The 17705-nt window shown below is 40.6% G+C and overlaps 1 protein-coding gene across 1 annotated transcript; it reads right to left on the bottom strand.

Moving 5' to 3' along the window:
- Positions 1-4725: 4725 nt before the first annotated feature.
- SLITRK4 (SLIT and NTRK like family member 4) lies at positions 4726-13657 on the bottom strand. The gene is made up of 2 exons (XM_032800116.2): positions 13384-13657; positions 4726-11426 (listed from the first exon to the last, which is right to left on the bottom strand). The coding sequence occupies exons 1-2, from the start codon at positions 13400-13402 to the stop codon at positions 8863-8865; spliced, it is 2583 nt and encodes an 860-aa protein (XP_032656007.1). The 5' UTR covers positions 13403-13657; the 3' UTR covers positions 4726-8862.
- Between the last annotated feature and the right edge of the window lie 4048 nt (positions 13658-17705).

The raw sequence follows: 17705 nt of genomic DNA, 5'->3' as shown, positions 1-17705 counted from the left end.
TCTTGAAATGTAGATTACTCATGACGTGGTTGCTCTATATGTACTTTTTAAGGCATTGTGTGTTGAGAGAATATCTATTGGCCATATACTGTTTACTCTTGGGCTCCGTACTGTAGCTCTTTCCCCAACGTGTACTCTGACTGACTTCAGCAGGACTATTCCCAATGGTAATGCCTGCCTACCTTAAAAAATTAGCTGGATAACCAGAACTACAAACAATGCGGTGAAAGGGAGGATTAATGTAAAAAAGATCACAGTTACTTGAGAGCCTCTATAAGAAAATAACCTCTTTTGCTGCATACACTGCTCACCAGTTGTCGAACAGTCCAATTCCAGCACTCATGCAATCAGACAAGATCTCAGGAAAATCAGGAAGAGGGAGAAAGAGAGAAACATCAGAACCCATCACCACGGGTTTCCAAAGGAGAATGAAAGTTTTCCAACTTTCCTGTGGCTGTAAAAGATAGAATGTGTTGATCGACACCTCCACATCAGAAATGTCACTTGAAGAAGGATGACTGAAAAACCAGGCCCTTATGATGCTAATTTATCACAATCCAAGGCAACATGCTGTTGAGTAAGCCAAAAATTATGAAGGAATCCATGCCCCAGTGAGTATTTAAAATGATTATTTCCATTCATTGTGGGTGTAAAAGGCACATCCTCTCTGACCCCTTTGCAGCTCAGCGTGGCACTGCAAATGTGCCCCACTTCAATTTCCTCCAACTGGGCATCAATGCATGAGAAGCCAAAACAAACAGGCAGTAATGCTCAGGGAAGGAGCAATTGTAACAAAAGTTTATATAACCCTTGCCTTAGCACCCAGGTTCAGAGATGTTCAGTTTAAAGTCTACAAAACAAAGTCACTGAGTCTGGTCAGGCTAGTCTCCTGGACCCTGAGAGAACTCACTACAACTGAATACCGTTTAATCCATGTAAGTAGCCCCGCCCCTCCTTAATTACCCCAGGCTATCTTGGTTCTTGGCTCCAGCCTGGCCAATAAAGGGGTAGTACACGTCTTTACAATGGGCCTGATCCTGAAAAAATCTCTAGTAAGGTTACTGAGGTCTACTCTATTACTCACACAAGCAATCCCAGAGATTTCACTGATACCGCTCACCCCAGTTGCAGAATCTGGCCCTAGGGACCAATCCTGAGAGATGCTGAATGCTGTCAACTCCCACTAAAGTCAACGGAAGGTGAGAATGCTCAGCACTTCACATTTCATTTCAAGGCAAAATGAAGAGAGACGATGAGGACCTACGTATGCAGATACATACCACACTCAATTGCTCCCATGGAATTGGACTGGTTTATGGGGCGCTGCCCTATTGCAGCAAAGGGCAGAATTTAGCCCATGAAGTGAAAAGGCATGAAACCTATAAGCACTATCCACTACCTGTTTTTTCCCTCTGTTAACAAAATACTTTCTAAATATAGGTAATTACTGACCAGTGTAGCCATTCTTCAAACCTGTGTATTTTTCTATTTTCTTATTGGAAAATGTAAATCTGAAATGTTTTGTTTTTATTTAAAGAACGTTATAGATGAGGGTGTGTGTGTGGGAGGCGGTTTGGTGGGGAGGGGGCTGGGGTTGTTTTTTCTCCAAAATTATTTTTGGGTACAAATCAGCAAAATAACCACCAGCAACTTTGGATCTTGTGTCTGTGGTTTGTAGACAATAGACAAGAAAAATACCATGCAGATAGGGACTCTCAGTCTATGAATTCCTTCAAGGAAGCAAGGAAATCTGCTGTTCAGTACATTGTTTCCTGCAGTTTCTCGCATTGAGTGATTTGCAAAACCTGTCAGAAAGCTATGCTTTTTGTTACTCTCCCCATGGAGATATATTTATAGGGCTTTGGTTCACATCCAGGTCTGAGTGTGAATAGACCTAAAAAATACATTCTCTCCAAAATTTTGGCAAACAAAATTTACCCTGGTACTCAAATACAAATAATATCCACATACAGAAATGAATATGATGCAGAAAGGCAATATTAGCATAAACATTTGCCCAGCACTCCTGACCTACAAATGGCACCAAACTTAGGTGTAAATCGTATAAATAGATGCACATGGATGTGATTTAGTCCCTAGTTTGACTTGGCAGCCTCGAAGTGCTGGATCACTTCTTCTCCTTCTTCAGTACAAATCCCCTTCCAAATAAAAAATCTGTGGAGGATCTTGAACTGTCACTTTGGCTCTGCCTAACATCCATAGTGCCCGAAAGTCATGAACTTAGGACAGTTTGGGCTTCACAGGCGCAATCTGAATCTTCCATAAGGGAAGCTAATATCATCTCCTTTTCATAGCTTGGTTTTCACCATTTTTTGCACCATCCATTATCTGACAGGTCTCTGAAACTACCGAGAGGCAAGTCTACTACAACTTGTCTTATTTTTTCCAGCTGATGGTGGGTGAAACCTGGGCCTGTGGCTCTTTAGAAATTGTCTAGACAAACACTGAATGGTACAGAACTGAATAGATACAAGATAAAAACTGAGATGGTTTAGTGGAAGGGTACCCTGAGAAGTAGGAGGACACAACTTTCTGGACAACACATAAGATTCAGTAACGCAATGAAACTCCCTTGGACAGCCATTTAGGGATATTTCTTTGTTTTGGTGCAAGAGGCTGGCAAAGCTCCACTTAAATCACCCATTATTTTTGGATAAATAGAGACCATAGGCCAGATGCTCAGGAAGTGTAAACTGTAGTGTCTCCATGGAAGCTGGTTGGGATTGGCCTATTTATATCTGAACGACTCATATTCAATACAAATGGTCTCAAACAAAAAAAATGAGCTGCTTTGTCCTTGCCCTGTATATTTTTGTGTCTTGGAGAAATTACTCAGTGTTAACTTAGGACACACTTTATATAAAGTGATTGAAAAATCAATACAGCATAGCACAGGAGTCAGTGAATAAGGACTGATATTTTATACATAGTAAAGTACTCAAAATGCACAGCTTTCAGCCAATATCTAAAACAGGGTTAAATATTATTAATGGCTATGAAAAAAATCATTAATAAAGATCTTTACATAAGACCCTTATTCATCTCAGGAGGAGTGGGCTTAGGATGAAAGGGTTACTGGTATCCATAACATTTTTATCTAATCCAGGACCATCACTTGAATAATTTTTAGTTGTTTGGGGTTCTATTATTATTAAATATCTACTACCCTCCAAATACATGTTTGTACTGTAGCTATCCTGAGAAAAATGCTATTATAGGAAAGGCAATTTTGTATATACTAAATGTAGGGATTCAAAACAGCAAACTAACATGTTTGGGTATCCATATTATTATATAATGTCTCACAGCACATAAATCAGTAAGAGTTTTGCCACTGTCTTCAGTCGGCATTCGATCAAGCCCATACTAGATTAAATACCACTCTTAATTAAGTTAATCTTAGCTTCACACTGACTTAATGGCAGCAGAAGCAAGATCATGTTGTCTTTACTCTAGGGACTGAACACGTTCCAACTAAAAGCAATGACCAAACTCCCTCCTGACTTCAATGGGTCCAGCTTTTACAATTACAGAACCAGTTTTGGCTGTCATGCTCACCAAGGTAAATCTGGAGAAACTCCAGTAAGTCAGTGGAGATACACTACATTAACACTAGTGTATCTGTGAGAAGATTTTATCCCTGAAAGTTGCCTTTGTATTTTTATTTTTCAGCACAGTATCAGTCACTGCAAAATGTGTTTAGGAAATTTGCATTGCAGTTAAAAATACAGTACAGCCAATGCAAGGCATACAAACGATACACCATCAAGTTAACAAGCCTGTATTTTTAGAAAACAAATGTATGTATCTATGTTATTAATAACACCGTCATAACTGCAAATGAAATAATTTTCAAAAACTACTTTAGGGCTTAATCTTCAAGTTATTAATCAGCAGGAACTTCCATTGGTTGCATGACTGGGCCTATACTTTTCACGACTAGTGCTTTTGGGTCACTTTCTAGGTTTCACTGCTCTTCCGCAATGAAAAGAAAAAAAATCAGCGTTAAGTACTGATTTCTTAGTCTGTATTTCACTCTGGTTCCCATATTTGGCTGCCATGCTGCATGTTTAATCTAGGACCGCAGGGCAATGTTTAATCTAGTTGCTCATGAAGATTTTTATTTAAGATTTGTAAAACATTTTTAATATAAAAATCTAAATTTGGAGCTTAAGCTACCTGATGGTCTTTTCTTGACTTTCAGCTACAAATGCTTCTAAGCTATAATAAAGGCAGGTGGATGGATATTTGGAGGGAATTCATTAAACATAAATTAATTTTGATCCTTTGTAAAACTGTCTTATACAAACTGATTAATGAGAAGGGATCAGGGTCAAGACAAATGTCCTTGACATTGTATGATTGTACTTCCAGGCATTTCAATGTGGAAGAGATCAGAAACTGACTAGAGGCTATGCTCTGCTCATGCTACTAATGCAAATAGTCCCATTTGACTCCAATGAGACCATTTGGGTGAGTAAGGCAAGTAGATTTGATCTAAACACTGGATAGTGGGATAAACTTTCATAAATATTTTAAAATATTTGCCCTAATATCTATGAATATAAAATAATGTCTAATTACTTTACAGTTTTTATCTCTTCTGAAAACAAACTCAAAGAGACTATTAAAGACATTTAACAAAGTCTAGTTTCAGAAATATGATTGTACCAAACAATTTTATTAATATTTCCATACAAATCTTTTAAATAAATTCTGCCTAATATTTTGATGTTGTTGAAAGCAAACAAAGGTCACTGAAACATTTTTTCTGAGTTTTACATTATACTGGATACTATAAAGTTAACTCTATTTTCTTTATAAACTAATCTAAAAATAAGAATGATCAAGGCAGGGTAAAAACAATACATTTTGCTTTCTTTGCTTTATTTCAAAATAGAGCGATTATCAATACATTCTTGTTATATTTCCTTCCCAACTCTTTGGATGCAAAATAAAATTGAGTAAAACAAAAAATAAAAAATAAAATATCCCACTGTGCTCATTTCATACAATAGCAATGTACAAATCATGCAAAATATATTATAGCTAGTATGCCACCATCAATTTCTAGATGTGTTTGTTAACTCTGAGACATTTGTTAACATTATTCACAAGGCCATGCCTTTAATAATGTATACCCTTATGGCTTTAAATATTACCTTTTGGATTATCTTTCGATTTATTTACTCTCAGTCTGGAAAACTAAATGCAAAATGTCAATTGATGTCTGGACTCAAATTGCTGCATTATAATAACTGTTTTCTGAGAAAATTGCACAAAGTTTTTCTCTTTCAAATAAATGATTACACTTTATTGATTTCATTAAAAATGTAAACTTGATTTATAATGCAAAGAACACAATAAATTATGTTAACACCTTCACTGCTTTAGTGCTGCATGTATGTCATTGCAGCCACGGTAACAATATGGCCACTCAAATCAATATAATGCAAAGGCTGGCCTGGTCTGTTTAGCCACATGGAAGAGTGCCTTTCCTGGCTAGACTAGCGTTAGATTGGAATGACCATTCCACTAAACTGTTATCCAGACACATACACTGTCCCTTAATACTGGAGGAAATAAACTAACATTCAGGTTGTCATTTAAATCAACAGCATCAAAGAAATATAGTGGTTTGCCCACTTCTGCAATTTATTTATTTATTTATTTTTTACTCACACTGCCATGCCTAGGTATTGCACCATGTATGTAAAACACTATTAAGAGACTTACACAATATGCCCAGACTGAGCAACCCTTACTGACACTGGTGAGTATACATTCCATTGACCCTGTTGAATTCAGTCAGGCAACTCATGGGAGCCAAGTGATCACCATCATGAATAAGGGTTCTACTGCAGGGACGAACTATGTAATACACAATTCTCCTCCACCTGCTCCCATTTAAGTCAATGCCAACGCTACCATGCATTCAGGCCCTGATCCAGCAACATGCTAAAGCCTGTGCTCACCTTTAAACTCATGAGTACATGATTAAAGTTGGGCATGTGAGTAAATGCTTTGCTGGAGGGGGACCTAAAAGAGTTGCCAGATCTGTCCAATGTGGGCATAATGGCAAAGTTACTCTTCTCTTAAACAGTCAATGGGAGATTTCCCCAGGCAGAAGAGGGGAGGACTGGACCCAATTAACGTAGTTGAGGGAGGCATATCAACCTTAACTGTTGTTCCGTTAACTCTGATCAATATCAACCACAAATATATCACCTTTTAACAACACTCACAATGTAGCATTTATTTATTAAATAGTCGTGTATTCTTTTTAACGCACCTCTTGCAACAGAAGGATATGAGACAGAGGCTCTGATGAGGCTTGAAGTGTGTCAAATGCTCTCTGCCTTGGCAAATCTCAGTGACCCTTGACGCATTCTCAAAGCTGTGCAGTACGGAGTGGAAGGCAGCAACCTCAGATTGCTGATGGTGTCTTTATGGTCTAGCATTTCAGTACATTGTTAAGATTCCTTAATCCATAGGTTCTTGACACAATAAACTAAAACACTTTTCTCAGAGCCTGTGCAGTGATTTGGGTCAGCAGACAATTAGGAATCTTTTAGGCCAGGGATACATGCATGCATAGTAACCATATCCAGAAAATCCCTCTGACATTTTGTATTAAATAAGTTAGTGCGCATGTGTAATAGCAGCTTTTTCAAAGATGAACCACTCCATTGTTTATTTATTTAAAAAATGTCTAAAGTCCCTCATACATTTTGTAGCATGGAGAAATTAGAAAACAAAGAGAAAAAAAAAACTTTTGAAATTACAAGTAGAAAATATCTCTCACTTTCTTTCTTCTCTCTCTCTCTTTAAAATAAAGACACGCTGATGCTTTTAAAAAACTTTGTTAAAAAAATATTCCGGGCGTTATGCCAAGGATCATCCCAGAATAAAATTTTACAGCAGTGTTATAAAGCCCTGAAATTAGAGGTTTAGACTGGAAAATGCTGACACAGCCTTAACCATAGTAGTGCTATCGGGCTTTGTTGTAATAGCTGCCACTTGGAATTAATGACAACATTAATGTTTATTTTCTATTGCAACTTGATAGACTTATGTATTGATTTTAAAAGGCATGCGGGGGAGGGGGAGAATTTATGGCAGCAAGGTACTGATCCAAAGTCCATTGACATCAGTGGAGAAGCCCCTATTGTCTTGAATGGTCTCTGAATCAGGCGTGGAGAACAGATTTTCTGTATGATGCTTTACCAATACATGCCTACTATGATCTTAAGTTACCATCAGTGAGAAAAAGGGGGTGTTTTCTATCTTGACCGTTTGTTGCTATCAATTGAGATTCAGCTTTCACAAAGGCAAGTTTCTATTCTTTATAGATGTGGACTACAAAACACTCTGAACTAAACCAAGACCATTAAATATATTTTACAATCTGGCTTTGATAGACACATGATTGCCATATGGTGTCCTGTTATGATTCATTAGCTGACTGATAGCAGTCAAACAGATAACAGGGACAAAAAATTGACGCATATACAATTAAACTATTACCCTTATTCATTAATGCCTGTAAATACTTGTAGTGAAAACTATTTAGATTAAGCTGCAGAACCCTGAAAAGCAAGACAACTGATGGCAAATAATTGCCTGAGACACAATACTAAAAAACTAATGACTCTATTTTAAAATGCACCATTGGTAACAAATCTGAAATAAGATAATAATATACTATTTTCACAAGAATAGTACAGAACGTTTTTTTATTATTATTATTATTATTTATTATTATACCTGATCATGGGATCCCGGATAATTCTATACAATTTATCACCAGTTTTTGTCTGGTATATTGTTCTGTTTTTAATTTATACTGAATTATTAATGCATTGTGATCAGGAAAACAAGTCAGGCATATTAAATACATATTATGGAGTACATATTTTCCTATTTAGTATACAAAGTATTTCATAAATATGAATTATCTTACAAAAATAATTTCTGCTACGCTCACACAGTAAGCACTTTGAAAAGTCTGGTCAACCTTTTGGGGTTGTAGGAGTTTCACATAACTGAGAAGGAACTCTAGTCTTAACTGGATTTGAGTCTTACATAAGAGTCTGCATGAATATCAAGTATTTTCTTCATATCACTACAAATGCTGCAGAAGTCAGGTTGCACTTTTTTTTCTTTTTTTTTCTTTTTTTTTAATTTTATGTATAGACAGGTGTACTTCAAGGGTCAAATTTATTTTATAGGTATTTATGCATGGTATATTTTAAACAAATATTTGCACAATTTAACATTATAAGTCCAGTGGTTTCAAGATGCAGGCCATAAATGTAACCGATTTACACATACTATTGAATGTTCTCTCTTTGCATGCTTTTTACTTTTCAGATAATCTTTAAACAGTGCCTTTACAACACCACAAATCAAAGGATTACTCCAGTTCCACCAACTTAATCCACGTGCAAAATGAAGGACCCAGCTGAGGTACAAACACTGGTACCAGTTTTCTTGTGTTTGCTCTTACAAATCACAAGGAGACAAAGGTTTTGCATTTAAGGTACAAAACATATATGCCTTTTGAGGTTAAATTCAGTGTAATATGTGTCTAAAGCATCCCTTTGGCAATAGAGTTTGCAGTATCCCTACAGGATTCCAGAGGGTATCAGCTTTATGTAGTAAAATCTATTAAGGAAATTCTCCTCTACTTGACAAATCATATGCAGCTACAGACAGATACCCTTGGATATACCTGTCTCTATGCCTACCAATATAATATAGTATTCGGAAGTCAGAAGTCAACAAAAGGCACTTTTATCATTAAATAAATGTCCTCTGTAAGAAATAAGTTTGCATGACCTATATTTTATTCAAAGCTGTTTGTTCTTCAAGGACTTGTAGGTAGTCAGGTGAACCTTGAAGTTTAGCTTTCAGTTCAAAATATTCACTCTTTCTTTGCTCTACTACAATTTTACTATGATTACCACCTATTAATGACTTCTTGATTTTTTTGTCTTGTTGTTTCTCTGGATAACGTATTTCAAAGCCACTGACCCCTATGCTGTTGTATTCTTTTTTACTTTCAAGAAAATTCTGAATAAATACATTGGAATCCCTCCCAGGAAACAACTCATCCAGTTCATCAATTGTGCTCAGTCTTTTTCTGGTATCCACATGCAATAAATCCTTTTCCTTGTCGGTGATATTTCTCAGAATGACTTTTTGCCCTTGTGGATCAGCAAATGTGAAGCCTGTTTCGGATTCTTTTAAGCCACAAGTGTGACTTTTGCTCATCTGCTCAATGGTTTGAGGAATGAAGGCCTCTGCGCCTAGTCCATCTTTTTTGTTTGATTTGTGGTCATGCTTTCTTAGTTGCAGTTGCATGGAACTGCACTCTTGACTCCCAATTCCTTCGTGCTTTACTGTTGGTTTCTTGTTGCGCCGAAGCACAAAGACAAGAAGGCAAAAAGCAACAAACACTGTTAAAATAAGCACAACTAGTATGCTTAAGATTAGGATGGACAACGGAACTGGGCCACCAGGAGGACTTCGAATTGGACCCAACGGTGTAGTGAAAGTGACAACAGGCACAGGACTAGTGAACAGAGCAGATGGCTTGTTTAAAAGTTTAGGACATAAGATCTCATTTTTGAGAGACTTCAGTTCAATGTTAGCAAACTGAACAGGTGTTTCACATTTTAATTCCTTTACCACAATTCCTTCATTTAGTTTTTCAAGCCATAGCTTTAAAGCAACCATATCACACGTGCAGTCCCATGGATTACCTTCCAAATCAATTTGTGTAAGAGATTTTAGCTGATCAAGAACGCCACTTACAGGTAGATACATGAAATGATTGTTCCTCAGATTCAGTCTAGCCAGTGGAGCACCAGCAAAAATGTAAGCCGGCAGACTTCTAAGAAGATTGTTGTTCAAGTAGAGCAACTGCAAATTTGGCATTAAGTCAAAGGTGCCTGCTAAAATTTCTTTGATAACGTTGTATTCCAAATACAGATATTGCAAATTGTGGAGGCCAGCAAACATTTCTGGACTCAGCTGCTCTATCTGATTGCCATTAAGATACAATCTCCGTAAATTTGTAAGGTTGCGGAAAACCGCCCCTTTGATTACTGCAATCTGATTGCTGCCTAAATGTAGTAAATCCAGCCCTTCAAAGTCAATGAAATCTGAGGTGTCCACATCCTTAATATAATTGCCATTTACATGCAGTTTCTTGGCACTGAAAGGTTTTGGTACGAGTTCGGCCAATGATTCTATATTTCTTTCTTGGCAGTTTACACTTAATCCCAAATCAGAAGGATGAGTTTTGCAGAGACATGGGCTTGGGCAAGGAGTTAGAGGAGGAACCCTGGTCTGGTAAGATACAATTTGACTGAGATTGCGATTAGAGAGCGCTTTTCCTGCTACTATCCCCGAGATCTTGGAAGGATTTGTAGTTTTCGGAGGCTTTGTGACTAATCTGTGCATTGACGTTTGCGTAGTGTGGCCATTAGGCGTGCTGTAACCAGGCTCCAACTGGGATGGAGGCAGAATGCGCACATCAAAATCACTCCCAGTCCCCATGGAGCATAATTCTTGCTTATTGGTTTCCTTTAAAAGCCTTCCATACAAGTCGCTGGGCGTTTCACAGATAGCTTCTCCAATGTAAATGTTATAGGGCATATTCTCCAGCCAGGCTTTCAAAGGCAACAAATCACAGGTACAATTCCAAGGGTTATCTTCCAGCTGCAGTTCGACAACTCGACCAATGTGTTCCAGAACTCCAATGTAGGGAAGCTTCTGTATTCGATTCCCTCGTATATCCAGATGGGTTAGAGAAGCGAATCGAAAAATATTATCGGGCAGGAACGAAATCAGATTGTCATTAAGGATGAGGACTTTCAGCTTGTGAAGCTTATTGAAGGCTCCCCGTTCAATATACTTGATTAAATTGTAGTCAGCTTGGAGATACTCCAAGTTCTCTATGCCAAGGAAAGTGTCAGCTCGGAGAATCTTTAATTCATTGTTGTTCAAGTGCAACTGTTTTAATGCACTGAGCCCAAGGAATGCTCCTCCCTCAATGTTCTGCAATTTATTGTTACCCAGTTGCAGGGACACTGCATGTGTGAAATTAAGAAATGTATTTGGATATAGAACAATCAGGAGGTTGTTCTGAAAATTAAGATGGTAAAAATTAGACCAAGGTGGTTTGAGCTGATTTGGTCGGTAGACTGCAACCTTCTCGCAATTGACATACAGTACATTCTCAACTGACACACACGAGCAAACACTGCAAATTCCCACCGAGATGTCAGGATCTGCATTTGTAGAAGAAACTGGGGCTGACAAAACCAGCACGAGCCACAGCAACATCTTCTTGTGATCAGCAAGCAACCTTATGCTCCTGAATAAAGATACAGAATCTAAAGAAGAAAGAAATAAAAAAAAAAAAGAAAAGAAAATATTTTTTCAGTTGTCATTATTCCAAAAAGTCATTTGGGTTAATATTGTACTCTACTGAGCTACTGTAACTGACTAGTATTACAGATAAAGTATAAACACTAAATATAAAGTACAATGAAAGGTTGTTGTTTTTTTAACAACCCCACAAAATAATTACAGAATGTGAACCTATGTAGACACACACACAAATAAATGTGGGGCTATAACATATCTCCTATACCTGAGAAACATGCATAAACAACAAAGTAAAATAAGCAAAACAGGTTTAAATTTTTACTCATATGAACTATCCAAAATTCTGTTACCGTACATATATTGCCATATATGTCAAGGATGTTAAACACATTTTGATGTTAGGTATGTTACACATATGCGGGTTGAGATAATACAATAGATAAAATAAGGATGTGGGGGAAAAGAGCAGTGCCTCTATACAAGGTTATAGCTATATCTACATCTATAACTCTCACTACGTGGGGAGTGAGCGAACGCACACAGAAATATCCCTACTGTGCTTATTAAACGTATTGCAAGTAACATACTCTGTAGCGGCCATAGAGAGACAATGCATTATCCACACACCAGGATGATCAGCTCTGTGTTAACGATGGAGGAATGTGTAAGGACCATCCACAGATATGCAGTCCCATTCCCACTAACAATCCCCTGATTGGCAGTGCAAAACAAAGTCGTAATCCGCCAGCGTGACATCATCAAAACCTTAGAGCAACTTTTATGGCAGAAACTGATCTCACGTGCCCTGCTCCCTGGCATGAAGGTAGCTTGCAAGAGCCCCTCTCCCGTAGCCAGGCCATGTTTAGCTGCCATTTTTCACTCGGAGATCGGGAGCCCGTGTCTTTTCTCGGGGTTAGGGGCTGGTGGGGATGTTTTAAATCAGCTCCAGCTGAGTCCCCCCGGTTGGGAGGAAGCGAGCTGGGGCGGCCTGGAGCCACTGCAGGGAAGGGGGGAGCAGGAAGAGCCCGAGGAGGGGTCGAGCTGCAAGGGAAGGCAGAGGAGGGCCGAGGGGGCACAGAAAGGAGGGCAGAAGGACACGAGGGAGGCGGGGGCAGGACAGAAGGAGCGGGAGGGGAAGGTAGGAAGGAAGAGGGAGCTGGAAAGAAGGGGGGCAGGGGACTGGGAGGGCGCTGGGCCAGGGGTGGGGATGGGAATCCAGCGGGCAGAGCCGATCCCCACGTGCTGTCGCTTTCCGAAGCCTTCGCACGCCCCCCCCCCCCCCCCCCCCCGCCCCCAGCCCGCGGCTGGTCCGCAGCGCCCGGTCCATGCGGGTCTCCGCCCCCGCCCGCGCTGGTACCCTGGGCTCCCCCCAGCAGCGAGCCCCGGGCGGTACCTACGCCGGGGGAGGGAGAGGGAGAGGAGGGCGACTCCGCAATGTTTTGCCGCAACACGGTGGCCGCAGCCGAGCGGCTCGACTGGTGCCGGCTCCAGCGCCGGTCGTGGGCGCCCTGTCCCCGCGGCTGCAGGCTGGGGGGGGATGGTGGGGGGAGCGGACGCGGCTCCCCCCACCCCCCCGAGCCAGCCCCCTTTTGCAACAATGCACAATCCCCCCTCAGGGCATCTCTGCAGAGTCCCCTTCCCCCGCGGCCCAGGGCTCGCCCCCAGCCCGGCCCCGCGGGGAAGCGGGCGGAAAAGCCGGGCAGCGAGCGAGCGAGCGCCGGGGAACTTGGTGCCACTGACCCCGGGGCTCCGGGAAGCCGGCGCCGGCTCGCAGGGAGAGGCGCTCGGGCCGGGTCAGGCTGCCGGAGGAAGCCCTCAGCCGGCTCCCCCAGTGGGAAGCCTCCGAAATAAATCCAATAAAAGCCACACACCGAAAAAGCAAATTCCCGCTCGCCCTGGGAGCCACGTTGTGTCCGGCGGCAGATCGCCCAGACAGGGCGGAGCGGCACCTTCCTTCCTTACCTTTGCCATCCGGCTCCATCTCCGGCTGCGCCGCTATCTGCTCTGCAGTTTCTGAGATTGTCTCTACGTGATCTGGACTTCTGGTGCTCCGCGCACACACACGCGGGGAGGGAGACACTACACACACACACACACACACACGAGCAACACAGGGAGAGACACACACAGTGAGGTTTCCCCCGCCCTACACACACACACAGCGGTTATTACCCCTACAGAGCCAAAGCAACGGAAATACACTCAGTGACACAGACTAGCCCTAAGATATACACACACACATTATCCTGTACACACACACAGATTTCCCCTTCCACACAACCACTGAGATTTCCCCCTCCATCACACACACACGCACACAGAGCTCTCACCCATCCCTTACATGCAGAGACACACACAGACACACACTTGGGCGCTGCTCAGAGGGACGGGAAAACCAGAGGAAACGAAGTAGAGCGAGATGTGGATCTAAGAGATCACTGTGCCACGGAACACGAACGACTCAAGCCAACAAACCAACCAACACACAAATGCATAGCTGCACCCCTCCCCCCAGCTCCCCTCTCGGGCTGGGCTTGCAGGATACTGCACCTTTCGCTCAGAGATGCCCCCCTCGCAGACCGAGGAGATGGAGAAAACAGCGCTCAGAGTAAAACAAATCCAGCGACCCTGAACGGTGCCGCTTTGGAGCCGAGTTCGGAGGCAGCGTCATTCCACCTCCCCCTACCTGCCTGTGCTGCAAGGGGTTAGGGGCTGGGAAAGCAACCTGCCCAGGTATTGATGGGGCTTCGGGTGGCCTCTGCTGTCCTGTGTGGGCTATTCTGCATCTCCAAGCTAGCCCCAAAGTGGGCATCACTCCAGCTCAACACCAACCAGCATCACATTTTGCAAAGGAATAAATAAAATAGACAAAGTCTCCCCCCTGCATCGTCCCTGACAATTTAATCTCACTCCCCCTTTAAACAACCTAGAGGTTGAAATCGGGTGGGCAGCAATGGTAACAGTGGATACAGTTAATGTGAAGACAGTTATGAAACAACATTGCTCCAAGGAAACACCAGCCTACCCTTTCCTGAGACAACACAGATATTTGGATAGCTCATTCTTTGTAGTTGGGTGAAATTCTTCCCCTGCCTAGGTAACAGCTGCAGTATGATGAAAATAGTCTCCCTCTGATGCTATGCACTTGTGCAAATCAGATTCTGCTAATTAAGAACTCTCATTTACTTTACATTTTTTAATATCATTTAAAGCGGTAAAGAATACCACAAACAATGTGACACAGCTCTACAAAGCAGAGGAATCAGTTCACCAAACGTGATCTTTTCAAGAGAGTTGAACTGGTTTTCCTTTGCTCCAAAGGGTAACATGATTCAGTAGGAGAGAGAAAACTATATGTAAATATCACACACATTCCAGGTGTGAGTGAGCATTCTGGGTGGTAAAAATCAGAGATTTTAAGTGAGCAACAAAATTTCTTCATTTATGGAAATGAAACAAACAGTATGCTCTGAAGGCTGACTGTATCTAATTGAAACAATTGTAGAATGTTATTTTGCATTAAGCAGATAGCTTGATACCTGAACACAAATGCAGCTGACATCAATGATTTGCATATCACAACAGATATGAAGTAATCTGTGGTTAATATTCACCCAATTAAAAACTGAAGTCTTTAAAATGAAAACTCCTTTAATTATTGAACCATTAACACAGCACTATGCTCATAAAAGGGAATACATGTATATAAAGGGCCCAGTTCAAAAGGGGCTGTGCATAGTTTGGCCTGATTTTCCCAAATTCTTTCTCCAAATACATTTTCAAGATGGGGAACTCAGGACTGCAATAGAATGCAGTCAGTAAAACAAGGTAATACCAGACTGAAAAAGCTACCTAAAGTAGCTTCATATGCAGAAGTATAGGTGTGAGGATCAAGGTGTTGGTTTTGTTTTATCTATCATTTTAAACCAGATGTTAGACTAATTCTTTGCTTCTTTAATAGGTCAAATTGAATCAGGCATTTTTTAGTATGCCACGACTCCACTGCCATTCAAATGGCTAGACATCTAAAGAAAACTTCAGACCTATACAACAAAGAAGCAAGCTTCAAACTGTTAAAGCATGAAATGAATAAGCATCTAACTAAAGGGAATTAAAAAAACAACACAGACTTCACAGCTAAATTACTTATGTTGTTTGCATTATAAACTGCTATTGACAGTGGTTTATATTGTGCTATTGTAAATCATGTGTCAGAACAAAACTTGTGCAATACGAATTTGTTGGTAGAGAAGGATTTAATATATTTTAGCACTCTTTCTACAGTATAGCAAAAGAAAAGAAAAAAGAAAGCTCAAAATCTTTTTAAAGTGATTTCTGAGCTGTCACTAAAGTATATAATGTCAGATCTGTTGAGACTTATTCCAACATTTATATATTAAGAATTGTACCTTTTGGTATTAAAAAAACCCCATAAAAAACTGTTCTAATTTTGAAAAGTAAAACCAGAGCATGAATTCAAGATCAAGATCTAAGATAGTAGCACACTTAAGATATAATTTGCATAAAAAGGTTCCATCTTATGCTGGGTCATATTTTCCCTTGAGGTATGTGCAGAATTGCTATTGTCATCGATGGAAATTCTCCATACAGATTGATGGTAGACCTTGGCCTATAGATAGAAGAGAGCGAAAGGGCAACTTGGGTTATCTGGTCTGAATCACTGCACTTTACAAGATAACTCCGGAGTACTGATCATTCCCATTATTGTTTTGTCTACCCTGTTCTCAGATATCTGAACTGATGGTATTTCTATACCACCTGTAGTTATTTTTCTCCCCTCTATTCAAGAGAGTCTTTATTGGTAAGAATTTTCTGGCAATGTCCAGAATAAACATTTCCTTTTTTTAAGTTTAGCATCAGAACCATTTTAACAGCTAGAATAGTAAGAACTGTTCACGGAAAAGAGAAAGGTGGTCAAACAGGGAAATGTGAGATATTCTACTCTATGAGAGGGGTTGCCGTTTTAGTCTGGATCTATAAAAGCAGCAAAGAGTCCTGTGGCACCTTATAGACTAACAGATGTATTGGAGCATGAGCTTTCGTGGGTTAATACCCACTTTGTTGGATGCATATGTCTGTTAGTCTATAAGATGCCACAGGACTCTTTGCTGATTCTACTCTATGTACTTGGAGATGCATACAGGGTGGTATTGATCAATGATGCAATTACCATATCAACAGATGTCAACTGAATCTAATTATGAGTTCCTGGGATCACAAGCTGATTGGTTGTTTTTGGCTAAGGCAACTTGTCTCAAATCTCAGCAAAAATCATACAGAAGTTTACACTGATTTCATTTAGGTCTTCACAGACACCATGTCCATAATCTCCCATCCACCCGTATTTAGAGGTAGGTAGAAATAAAGGAAATAGAAGTGCAAGACTTTATGGGCATTCAAAATCTACTATCAGAAAAGCACTCCTTTAACAAAGTCCTCTAAATGCAGAGCCAGTGGAAATGCTGAATCCAACATTCATGGCAAGCTCATGTGTCACTGACCCTTCAGTGCCTGATCCTGCTTCCCACACACAATGCTCATTGAAATCAACGTGAGCTCTGTGCGGAGGGTTTTTTGCAGAATGGGTTCTTGAGAACTGGAGGAAAGGGTGATCTGAGCACCCTACGCTTCTTTTTCTTAGAGACATTCTATTTAATTTGTAAATGTGGGGTACTTTGGGCATTGTGCTGTAGTAAGACACTACTACACAACTATGCCTCTGTCTCTCTCTGTGTACACAGAGTTTTGAAATCAGAGACTGCAACAACAAGGATTGTGACTATCTTCGCCCACATGGGGTTCATAAGGGGACCCTTGGACCTGTTCCCACACCCACTCACTACCAGCTGTGATCTAGCCCATTTTATTGTAACTGGCAACTGCAATGACAGCAGTGGGACCTGTGGTTGTGGTCCAAAACTTATAGAAGTCAATGGGAATTTCAATGGTATTTGGTTCAGGCCTTAAGTCATTAAAATTATTTTTAGCAATGTGAGTTTACACACCATTTTAGACACATTTCCTGCCTTGAAGAAATTTAGAGAAGGAGCTACAATTAAACCTTGTGGTTGTGTGTGGCGGAGGAGAGGGGGGAATTGTTTAATTTTAATACTAAAAGGGACTGGTTAGCAACATTTTGACATAGAAAGCACAAGTTGTTGCGTCCTCTGTCTGCTCCTGGAGTTTCCCTGGTAAAACAATTTATATTTAATAAGGCTACACCATCCCTCTGCTACCAGATAACAATTGCAACCCTCAGTAAA

The sequence above is a fragment of the Chelonoidis abingdonii genome, chromosome 8 (genome assembly GCF_003597395.2).
Source record: "Chelonoidis abingdonii isolate Lonesome George chromosome 8, CheloAbing_2.0, whole genome shotgun sequence".
NCBI classification, from domain to species: domain Eukaryota; kingdom Metazoa; phylum Chordata; order Testudines; family Testudinidae; genus Chelonoidis; species Chelonoidis abingdonii.
The sequence above is the reverse complement of the archived record's forward strand: the minus strand, read 5'-3'. Positions and strand labels throughout refer to the sequence as shown.